The following is a 12,499-nucleotide window of genomic DNA, read 5'->3' on the forward strand; positions in this document are numbered from 1 at the left end:
TAATTAAGGAAGTTACTAAGTATTCAAAACACTCATCTGTCTACAATAACCTATTGAAATATATTTAACACTGAGTTTACCTGATTATATCCTATTAACTGGCACTCCTTTGAAAATTATCAACTACTTTAAAATTTTTCAATAAAACTATGTAACCGATGCAGAGTCTTTATAGTAAACTATACTGGTAACATAATATAATTCTTGAATTCACTCCAAAGCTGAATCTCAACAATTTGTATACATAAAACTACATAATGATAACATGCAGACAGGGGCATACTTAAAAATTTGAGAAACTATTGCTAAAAACATTATTTTATTAAATGAACCCAACTACTTGAATGAATAAAAAGCTTCCCAATCTTTTTCAGGCAGTTCACTGTTCAAATATGGTTTCAAACTGGTAAACTACTAATAATGTCTTAATGTTTAATATGTCCAATTTGAATATGACAAAAAATATTCAGTATCTACGTCAGAATTATCCAGAATGATGAAGATATTTACATTTTTCAAATAAAAATATACACACCCATAGACACTCATAGTCTTCATAAAAGAAAGGAATGTTCAGTATGTGTTAGTGTAACGGCATATATAACTTACAAGTAGAGATATGACCAGATTTTTTCATAGTGTCATATCTCTGATTTCTAAGACAATCTAGTCAACTTTTATTAGTAAAATATTTTCAAATGAAACCTTATCAATTATCCCAGTTATTATTTTTTATAATATACCCAATATTGTTGTTGTTTATAATTTTGCTCCATTGCTAAATATAACCACGAAGTTCCATGAAATAAAAAAATGTACCCACCTCACAAAATAATGTAAGCTTGTCATCTGGTAAAAGACCATTAGCTTCATCAAGCAAAAAATCCCTTCGAATGAATTTTTTAAAACCCCAGTCCTTCCCTTGTACAAATCGATATGCTCTTTGGCTTTCTGGTGGGAAACAGAATAGAAGTTTAAATAAAACAAGTATCCAAGAAACATTTTTGTAAATGATAACACAGTTAAGTGAATATGAAAAAATAGTAAGAAGTACAGATATTTGTGTTCATAAATAAAATGTGTCATCAGAGGTATATCAGGTAGAGCCAGATCATTCCCCAGCACTACTCAAATTTTGGCCATCAAATGAGCTCACTTTCAGATTCCTGAATTTCTAGGTAGAAGAAAATGCAGATCAAATCTCATGGAGAAGAAAGATCTAGGCCCTATAATAATAAAATAAGATCAAAATACACTGGCATGGGCATATTGTTCATCATCTACCATCAGCACCTGATTACAAACACAACTCTCATTTCCTTCTTCTCCCTTTAAAAGCAGATGCTCTAAGTCATCAGGAAATCCTTTAAGCTTAAGCTTTCCTGGGACATCCATCCCACTGACAAGTTTTACTGAACCAGAAGACACCCATTAACTGGTGAAAAAGCTAAATAATGTCACTTATCATTCCCAGGGCTTTAGACATAGTCCCCTAAAAACAATTTTCATAAAAGTCTGAAAGACGGTTTTTAGTATAATTTAATAAATAAATGTCTGAAGTAAACTGTATACTATGACATAAACAACATCCTCTACAATTAAGTATTCACTGTCTGTTACACAAAAAATTAATTGGAGGTGGAACCAGTAGTAAATCTAATTGCAACACACTATGTTATGGACTGAATGTGTGTATCCCAACAAAATTCTTATGTGGAAACCATACTGTTACAGGATTCCAGGCAGGAAGAATAGGGAAAGAGAAAAAAAGTTAAAACAAGGCCAATTTTGCAGCTAGCTTGTAACGAACAAGCCATTATCTTCCCCAGCCAAGGACAGGAGAGCAAATGGTTAAAAAAAAAACAAACCTCCCTAAGGAGACAATACAGAAGGGGGGGGGGGGGAGGTGCTGGGAAGGAAGGGAAAGGAAAAAAGGGCAGTTTTACTCCCTAAGTGGAGAAGCCAGCAGTCTTAAGGCTTGGCAAGATAAAGTTGCCAGGTGCTACTCATGATTTCTGGGAAGGCCACAATAAAGTAAAAAAAGGGACTTCGAGAATTAACCTGTACCAAAATATTCAGCAAAGGAATTTTGAAACCTATAAACAAAAAGGCATATAAAGCCTCGGACTCCCTCCCAACTCACTCTTCAGAATAGCTGAGAACCCATCTGTGCTTCATAACCAGAGGTACAGTTTGCTTGCTTTGCTTCTTTAATAAAGGTGCATGCTTTAATAAATGGGCTTTCCACAATATAGTTAAGGTCTCTCGTATAAATTCATTTATATGAGAAGATAATGATTGAGGTTGGAAACAGCCTTCTCCCACTGACTCAGGGCACTGTCCTGGAACACCTCTCTGGAGGTGGTGAGGTGCCTATAACAATACCTTCCAATGTGATGGTATAAGACAGTGATGGCGAACCTATGACACGCGTGTCAGAGGTGACACGCAAACTCTTTTTTTGGTTGATTTTTCTTTATTAAATGGCATTTAAATATATGAAATAAATATCAAAAATATAAATCTTTGTTTTACTATGGTTGCAAATATCAAAAAATTTCTATATGTGACATGGCACCAGAGTTAAGTTAGGGTTTTTCAAAATGCTGACACGCTGAGCTCAAAAGGTTCGCCATCACTGGTATAAGAGGTCAGTGATTGGGACTAGATAAGTTCATGAGGATGGAGTCCTCATGAATGGGAATGTTGCTCTTATGAAAGACCTCACTAAGCTCCCTAACCACTTCCACCATGTGAAAACATGAGTAGTTAGTCCACAACCCAAAAAAAGGATCTTCATCAGAATCTGACCATGGTAGCAACCTTATTTTAGACTTCCCAGCTTCTAGGGTCAGTGAGAAATAAATTTCTGTTGTTTCTAAGCCATCCAGTCTGTGGTATTTTGTCATGGCAGCCTGGACTAAGACACTCCACTGTCTTAAATGCCAGATAATGTGAAACTGTATTACTTTGGCAATAAAAGATAATATTAAATAGTATGTATTTAGAGGAGGTTATTTTGTGATGTTAACTTGATTCTGTGAAAACACTTAAAATTTAATGCAGCAGTTATGATATATTATACATCTTTTTTTAAAACTCCAGGTTACATGATTTCAGCAGGTTACATATGGGAACAAGTCTTAATGCTAAGAAAAACTGACTTCTTTCAGTCAATGTTCTGGTCTATTATTTAAATAAAATTTTAGGGACAAAATAAGACATTAAAAATCTTTCCAATATTCTTCAGATTTTATCTAACAAAAATAGCAAGGGAGAAGAGAAATATTTCCTGAGCACCTATTACATATGCCAGGCATGGGACCAGCAACTGTGCTTTCAAGTGACAAGTGAATGTCATTTTAGAACATGAGAAAATTAAATTTTAGTATTATTTTAAATAATTTTACATGTCTATGAAGTCTAAAACTTACTACAAAAACTATAGCTCTACACAGGTGTTTAAAATTAATTAATAGCCAAATTAAATGTTTTAGGTTAAGCAGACTTTAGTGGGAAAATATATCCTAAGCTTTGTAGGCAGACATGCAGAAGTCACAGCAAGTAGTTACAGAGTCTTCATTCAGTTTGCAAATCACTTACCCATTGCTTTTGTTTCTTCTCTTTTAGCGTTCAGAAGGGAAAATTTGAATTTTGCTCGAACTTCACTTTTTGGGCAGCTGACTAAAAGCAAATATAAGGACAAGTAGTCTTTACTTTCATCATCTAATCCTTTTGGATTTACCCTCAGGCACCTAAAATAAAACAACAGGCTCACATGGAGGAATATGATACTTGAAATATTCAGAAAAGAGAGGCAATACCGAAATCATTTGTTAATATCCCCTCAATCCCCCCCTAGTTCTTTACAATCCTCTATACTATTCTTAGAAATCTACGGTAAAATAGACTATTATCTGTTCAGGTATAGTAACAACAAAACAATAAAGTAGCCAATGATAACATCTAAACTCTAAGCAAACAAAAATCTTACCATTTCATTTTGTCACTTGGGCTAGATGAGAATGTTGAACTTTTTAACACTTCACCCATTTCTTCTCGACAAAAACTGAAGTTATTAATGGTCCACATGTAGGAAAATTTTACAACTTTAACCTAAGAGATTCAAAAAACACTTTCATAGTGAACTTTATGCTTTTAACCTGTCACATGTTAAACATCCTATGACCCAGTCTTTTAACATTTCTAATAACTATACCAAAGTACTTCATAATACTCTCAAAATACTGTAAAATTTGCAAGTAAAATAAAGTGAGGCATTTCTACGACATGTACCTGTGTATAACACCAGCTTTCTGCTATAGGAGCAGTAGACATATCTCCAGGGAGAGGTGGGGTGGGTTCCCGAGACATTGCCGATTTATTGCAGTCTTCCAAGATTTATGCACTATCCCATACAGTTGAGTACTTTACTAAAAGGAAAAAAATTTCATTTACTGATCAAAAAGCTTAACTGACTATATTCAGGGAAGAAATATTTAAACAATCATAAAACAATTATATGGGAACATGTATTTCATTATTTTTATAATTTCAAGAAATCAGCCTTTGTAATATAACACTAGGAACATAAACAAACCTAATACTTGTAGATAAGGTATTATTTTATAAAGGTAAACTTACCAAAATACTATGAATCAAAAATTACATAGCTTAATAGTACGATCATAAACACTAAATAATATAGAAACAATATTTGATTCAACTTCCTTCATCTTTTTATTGACTATTTGCAAAAATCCAAGGGGTTCTAAAGTCAGAAGAGCTTTGGATATTACAAATATTGGTCACTCATATGGTAGATCCCAAAATTTTGACCAATGAAACACAGATGGGACCTAACTGTAATGCTGTGTAGTAAGAAATAGATTTCCACAAAAGTCTAATTTTATCTCACAATAAAACTCCATCCCTATCAGTTTGTTCCCTATTAAAGACTATGTGTCATGCTGAAAAACCAAGATGATGGCATAGGTAAGCACCGGAAATTGCTGCCTCACACAACCACTTCAAAAATACAACTAAAAGACGGAAAGGTCATCATCCAGAAACACAGGAAGGCTGGCTGAGTGGAAATTCTACAACTAGGAGAGAGAAAAGCACACTGAGACTCAGAGGAGGTGCGGAAGTAAAGGGCAGAGGTATGGAGGCGCACGTGGAAAAGGGCTGGCAACTGAGGACACGGTTGTCTTTTTCAATCGGGAGGGAGTATCAAGCTCCCAACTGCTCTGAACTCCAGTTCCGAGCAAGTCTCTGGGGACCCAGATTCATACGGGGAGAAACTGGACTGTCTGTCATCAGGCGGAACTTGAGGGCGGCTTTCTCTCAGAGATGCTTGCAGCAATTACCGGGACACTGAGACATGGGGCCGCTTAGGGTAGGACTGAGGATCAGCCATAGCTGTTTGCTCTGCCCTGATGAATCCCTGAGAGCCCGCCCCACCCAAGCTGCAAGCAGAGGTTTTTGCATATGAATGCCCTGGCCCTTTGTAATCTGAAAATTACCTAACAAACTGCAGCTGGGTCAGAGAGACCCAGAACTTCCAAAAGAAGGCCCAAGGCCCCACAGCAGCTTGCACTGCTTCACAGCTGGGCCTCATCTGGGCACCTCCAAACCCCAAACAAAGAAGAGGAATCTGCAGATCTCTCCATAGCTCCTGTTGGGTAGCCTCAGGCAGAGGCTAAATTAGCACCTCCTTAGAGATCCAAGAGCCAGTGTACCCAGTGGTCAGAGTGGGACCATCCAGATTATAACTCCTCAGATCCATAAGAGACACAATCAGGGGGCAGACTCAGTGAGCACCAAAGCCCCACTGAAGCAAGTCTTACCCCAGAGGGGTGTCTCCAGCACAGAAGTTCTCCCACTGCAGACACAACTGATTCTCACATTCAATTGGCCTGGAGGTCAATTCCTCCCAGTGATACCTTCAACAATCAAGGCTTAACTACGACAAGACTGTGCACAAAGGCCACAAAAGGGTGCACCAACAGTGTCCACCTCAGGTAATTGGGGAGGCTGAGCCATTAGACCCTATAGGACACCTAGCACAGAAAGCCACTCTATCAATACAGGGAAGCACAAAAAATGCGGAGACAAAGAAACAGGTCACAAATGACAGAAATGGAGGAAAGCAAACTACTGGATATAGAGTTCAAAACCACACTTATAAGGTTTTTCAAGAATTTTCTAGAAACCGCCGATAAATTTAGTAAGACCCTCAAGAAATCTAGTGAGACCTTCGAGGATATGAACAAGGACCAACTAGAAATTAAGTATACACTGACTTAAATAAAGAATATTATACAGAGTTCCAACAGCAGACTAGAGGATCGCAAGAATCAAGTCAAAGGTTTGAAATATGAAGAAGCAAAAATCACCCAACCGGAAAAACAAAAAGAAAAAAGAATCCAAAAATACGAAGATAGTGTAAGGAGCCTCTGGGACAGCTTCAAGCGTACCAACATCAGAATTATAGGGGTGCCAGAAGATGAGAGAGACCAAGATATTGAAAACCTATTTGAAGAAATAATGACAGGAAACTTCCCCTACCTGGTGAAAGAAATAGACTTACAAGTCCAGGAAGTGCAGAGAACCCCAAACAAAAGGAATCCAAAGAGGACCACACCAAGACACATCATAATTAAAATGCCAAGAGCAAAAGACAAAGAGAGAATCTTAAAAGCAGCAAGAGAAAGAAACCCAGTTACCTACAAGGGAATACCCACACGACTGTCAGCTGATTTCTCAACAGAAACTTTGCAGGCCAGAAGGGAATGGCAAGAAATATTCAAAGTGATGAATACCAAGAACCTACAACCAAGACTACTTTACCCAGCAAAGCTATCATTCAGAATTGAAGGTCAGATAAAGAGCTTCACAGATAAGAAAAAGCTAAAGGAGTTCATCACTACCAAACCAGTATTATATGAAATGCTGAAAGGTATCCTTTAAGAAGAGGAAGAAAAAGGTAAAGATAAAAACTATGAACAACAAACATGCATTTATCAACAAGTGAATCTAAAACTCAAGTGAATAAAAAATCTGATGAACAGAATAAACTGGTGAATATAATAGAATCAGGGGCATAGAAAGGGAATGGACTGACTATTCTCACGGGGGCGGGGGGGAGTGTAGGGGATGCGGGAAGAGACTGGACAAAAATCGTGCACCTATGGATGAGGACAATTGGGGGGGAGGGGGTAAGGGCAGAGGGTGGGGTGGGAACCAGGTGGAGGGGAGCTATGGGGGGAAAAAAGAGGAACAACTGTAATAATCTGAACAATAAAGATTTAATTTAAAAAATAATAATAATTAAAAAAATAAAAGTTTACAATATATATATATATATATATATATATATATATATATAGACTTAGGTATATAATTTATATGTAGAAATAGAATGTCTTATACAGCACATCATTATAAAAAAAAAAACAAATCTTATAGTAGTAGTGTCTTGCCTCGGGAACAAAACTAGAAGCAATACTCTAGGGTCACTATTTATTCACTGCTGTCCACTCAATGAAACAAGAAACCTGTTCATTATTATTAAAAGGTAATCAGATCATCTGAGTAAGAGAAAGCAGCTTGCAAAGAGGAATGGAATCCAAACAGGAAATGGCAAGAAGTCTTCTGAAAACATCATCTATTCTCTAAGGACAAAATTGCTAAATCAAATGGGATTGTCACTTTATAATACATCTTGTGGCTTCCATGTGGAAGAAATAAAAAGAAAACTTCCACAGTTTCCTGGGGGAATCCAGTGACCTTCGGAAGGAACACAATGGCATTGGCTTTTCTCACTATGAACAATCCAAGTACAAGAAATGACTTCTTAGGTGTTAACTTTCTCCTCAGGATCTGACCTGAAAGCAATAAAAGTACCTGGAACCTGCCCACCCCCCCCCCCCAAAAAAAAACCAAACCAGTTTGGCTCAGTGGATAGAGCGTCGGCCTGTGGACTGAAGGGTCCCGGGTTCGATTCCATTCAGGGGCATCTACCTGGGTTGCGGGCACATCCCCAGTGGGAGATGTGCAGAAGGCAGCTGATTGATGTTTCTCTCTCATCGATGTTTCTCTCTATCTCTCTCCCTTCCTCTCTGTGAAAAATCAGTAAAATATATTAAAAAAACAAAACAAAACAAAAAAACAAAGAAACAAAAACAAACTATGTGTCATATCATAAAATTTCCTCCCAGTTAGCTGTTCTCATACTATATCCATTTGGATGCATAATTATTTCCTGATAATCTGGCCACGATATTAACGTCTAGATGATTATGCTTCGTAACTTGGAAAGACAATGAAAGAGCTGCATATGTAGCTTTGCAGTGGTAAAGGTGGGGGTGTGTGTGATGATTACATTCCAACATAGGAACTCAAATCTGGAGGACCCTCTTTTCATTTAAGAATAATTAATAAGGAAAGGAAACCTCACGAGTCCTACAAAAAGAAACTACTTGGGGGGGGGGGAGGGGAAGCAAGAATTTCATTTGCTATATGTCTATACCCAATGAAATAACAGCGTAAAATGAGAAAACAAAGATTGAAGAAAGCCATCTGAAATATACATAGAATCATCTGGCTGGCTCAGTTGTTGACTGTCAACCTATGAACCAGGAGGTCATGGTTCAATTCCCAGTCAGGGTACAGGCTTGGGTTGTGGGCTCGATCTCCAGTGGGGTCTCTCATTGTGATATTTCTTTCTCTCTCTCCCTTCCTCTCTCTGAAATCAATCAATTTGCACCACCATATATATATATGTATATATGCATGTATGTATGTGTGTGTGTATATATCTATATATATATATACACACATATATATATCTATATATATATAACCAAAAAGACATGTAAAAGGTATGAAAACATTTTAAACTACAAATGAAGAAGGATGTTAAAAATGTGCACTAGACTTGAAGCTGTGGCCTCATGTAGCAGATGAACCTTGTTGAACCCTGCCCGATCTCTTGATATCGCTCAAACCTTTGTGCTTGTCCAAGGAGTCTATTACTTTAAAACTAGAGGCCCGCTGCACAAAATTCATACATGGGTGGGGGGTGTCCCTCAGCCTGGCCTGCACCCTCTCCAAATCCCTGTGGGATCGGGCCTACACCGGCAGTCAGACATTCCTCTCGCAATCCAGCACCACTGGCTCCTAACCCCTCACCTGCCTGCCTGCCTAATGACACCAACTGCCCTCCCCTGCCGGCTTGATGTCCACCATAACTGGTCTCCCCTGCCGGCCCGATCGCCTCTAACTGCCTCTGCCTTTGCCCCTATCACTGTGGCTTTGTCCAGAAGGTAGTCGGACCTCTGGAAGATGGCCAGTCAGCCTGGTCTAATTAGCATATTACCCTTTTATTAGTATAGATAGATCCCAGTAGTACTTGTCAATGCCAGTACTTGTCAATGTCCCAAATGGGAGGATGTAAGCACCTAGATACAGGATGATTGGCGGCCATGCTCTCAAGAAGCAGCTTTTAAAAGTATGCAAATATGTATACAATCTGTGGGACCCTGCTACCCACCACAGCCAGGTGATCTGGAGGTGTCCCCTGGTGGCAATTGCAAAAATAAGGGCTCTAGATGCATATAAATGCATTTTTTCTGGAGCAAGGCAGAGGGAGAGCACCAAAAGGTGTCCAGAGCCTATAATCCTTGAGAACAGCTATTTAGGACACTAGACTTGTGCCAAGCATAAGGCCTGCCCCTCAGGTCACAGCTCCAAGACAAGCAAAGAGGTCCTGCCTAGTCAGCAAAGCTGCTGGCTGTCTGTCCTCTTTCCTTCAGACTCCGTTTGCTACTTTTAGCTGACAAAGCCATAAGTTCCCTAACAGCAGACCCAAATCCAATTCAACTATCTGGCAGCAAAGATACTTGGTTTTCCTGCCTAGCCCAGGATGGTGAAACTGTGCTGGGGATAAAAATAGGAGTAGAAATATGAGTTGGATAGTTCTCTTAAGCACATTCTTTCTATATAACAAAAGGCTAATATGCAAATCGGCCAAACGACCGGTCACTATGACATGTACTGACCACCAGGGGGAAAAAGCACAATGCAGGAGCTGCCCCCTGGTGGTCAGTGCACTCCCACAGGGGGAGTGCTGCTCAGCCAGAAGCTGGGCTCATGGCTGGCGAGTGCAGCAGTGGTGGCGGGAGCCTCGCCTACCTCCGCTGCAGGCGGGCAGTAAGGAGCAAGGGGTCCCAGACTGTGAGAGGACGCAGGCCAAGTTGAGGAAGCCCCCACCCCCCTAGTGCATGAATGTGGTGCACTGGGCCTCTAGTAGCTAATAAATATACTAAAAGAGTAATGCTTCTCAGACTTACTAGTGAGAAATATGTGAAAGGGTTTTACGCAATACTTCTGCCAGTGACTGCACCATGACCAATTTTAAAACAATAAACCAAGAGAAGTATTTGCAATGCATATAACACATAAAGAGTTCATTTCCCTAATATATAAAGAATGCCTAAAAACTATAAAGAAAAAGTAAACTATAAAACACACAGAAAAAGAACCTGACTCATAATTAGACAACTAAAATGAAAACTAAATTAAGACACAATTTTTTAGCCTAATCAGACAAGCAACAATCAAAAAGATTGGTGACAGTATAAGCACAGGCACTCTCATACATTTCTAGTGGGAACATAAATTTAAAGTTGTTTTAATAACTTCCCTTTTAACTTTTTATGGTGAAATTTCTGACAAAATAGGAAGAAAATGATAATGTATAGCTAATTTTATATAAAAATGCCGACAGAATATTTGATGTCCACGAAAACCATCCTATCTAATAAAAGAGAAACATGGTAATTAGCGTACATCCGCTACCCTTCCCATTGGCTAATGAGGGCGATATGCAAATTAACTGCCAGCCAAGATGGCGGCCAGCAGACAGGCAGCTTGAAGCTAACATGAGGCTTGCTTGCTTCAGTGACGGAGGGCTCCAACGTTCCCCGCCTGCCTTGCCGGCCTCTGAGCCTGCAGTTTGAAACATTGTTACAAATATAGAAGCTAAACAAAACCCCAGAAACCTGCTTTCAGCCGGCCAGGATCTCAGAGCTGGAGTTGATACAGTGTTTCGATTATAGAACCCAAACAAACCAGATACCTACTTTCAGCAGCAGAGGCCTCAGAGCTGGAGCCAGAGCTAAAGCTGGCCCAGAATTAAAAAAAAGAAAAGGAGCAGTTGGGAGCTTAAGTCACCCGCCAGCCTGAAAACAGCCCTCAGCCCCTCACCCAGACTGGCCAGGCACCCCAGTGGGGACCCCCACCCTGAAGGGTGTATGACCAGCTGCAAACAGCCATCATCCCTTCACCCAGGCTGGCCAGCACCCCAGGGGGGACCCCCACCCTGATCCAGGACACCCTTCAGGGCAAACCAGCCGGCCCCCACCCATGCACCAAGCCTCTATCCTATATAGTAAAAGGGTAATATGCCTCCCAGCACCGGGATCAGCGGAGCCGCGAGGCCTCCCAGCACCGGGATCAGCGGAACCGCGAGGCCTCCTGGCACCGGGATCAGTGTGACTGGGGCAGCGCACAAACTCCCTGATCGCCCTGCGGCTCTGTGTGTAACAGGGTGCAGTGCCCCAACCCCCTGATCGGCCCTGCTCTGTGTGTGACGGGGTAGAGCCATAACCTCCCCATCGGCCCTGCCCTGAGTGTGACAGGGTGCGGTGCCCCAACCCCCTGATCCGCCCTGCTCTGTGTGTGACAGGGGGCGGTGCCCCAACTCCCCTATCGGCCCTGCTCTGTGAGTGACAGGGGGGAGCTCCCCAACCCCCGATGGGCCCTGCTCTGTGCGTGACAGGGGGGAGCTCCCCAACCCCCTGATCAACCCTGCTCTGTGCGTGACAGGGTACGGAGCCCCAACCCCCCTGATTGGCCCTGCTCTGTGCATGACAGGGGTCGGTGCCCCAACCTCCCCATCGACCCTGCCTTGAGTGTGACAGGGGGCGCTGCCCCAACCCCCCAATCGGCCCTACCCTGAGCGTGACTGAGGGTGGCATCGCAACCTCCTGATCCGCCCTGCTCTGTGCATGACAGGGGGCGGTGCCCCAATTCCCCAATTGACCCTGCTCTGAGCTCGACCGGGGGCTGCACCTAGGGATTGGGCCTGCCCTCTGCCACCCGGGAGCAGGCCTAAGCCAGCAGGTCGTTATCTCCCGAGGGGTCCCAGACTGCGAGAGGGCACAGGCCGGGCTGAGGGACACCCCTCTCCCCCGAGTGCACAAATTTTTGTGCACCGGGCCTCTAGTCCTATCTAATAAAGAGGGAATATGCTAATTGACCCTCACACCATTGCAAAGATGGTGGCGCCCACAACCACTAAGGAGGGAATATGCTAATTGACTGCCACGCCCTCAAATATGGTGGTGCCCACAGCCACAAGATGGTAGTGCCCAGTCTCTCTCCAGACACCCAGGGCCGGCCCGAGGGATGACCAAATGACTGAACAGCAGGC

The 12,499-nt window shown here is 41.4% G+C and overlaps 1 protein-coding gene across 6 annotated transcripts in view; it reads right to left on the minus strand.

Moving 5' to 3' along the window:
- Positions 1–12,499, minus strand: part of SPOPL (speckle type BTB/POZ protein like) — a 66,635-nt gene that overhangs the window by 19,887 nt on the left and 34,249 nt on the right. For all 6 annotated transcript variants that reach the window (XR_004969124.1, XM_036318580.1, XM_036318581.1 and 3 more), the window contains 4 exons: positions 4,297–4,433; positions 3,995–4,116; positions 3,604–3,755; positions 824–951 (listed from right to left, as the gene is read on the minus strand). Coding sequence is in view for 5 of the 6 variants with exons in the window: in XM_036318580.1 (XP_036174473.1) it covers positions 824–951; positions 3,604–3,755; positions 3,995–4,116; positions 4,297–4,374 (480 nt within the window). In the remaining variant the exon portion in view is untranslated. The remainder of the gene's footprint in view (positions 1–823; positions 952–3,603; positions 3,756–3,994; positions 4,117–4,296; positions 4,434–12,499) is intronic.

Source organism: Myotis myotis, unplaced genomic scaffold (genome assembly GCF_014108235.1).
Source record: "Myotis myotis isolate mMyoMyo1 unplaced genomic scaffold, mMyoMyo1.p scaffold_m19_p_8, whole genome shotgun sequence".
Classification (NCBI taxonomy): Eukaryota; Metazoa; Chordata; class Mammalia; order Chiroptera; family Vespertilionidae; genus Myotis; species Myotis myotis.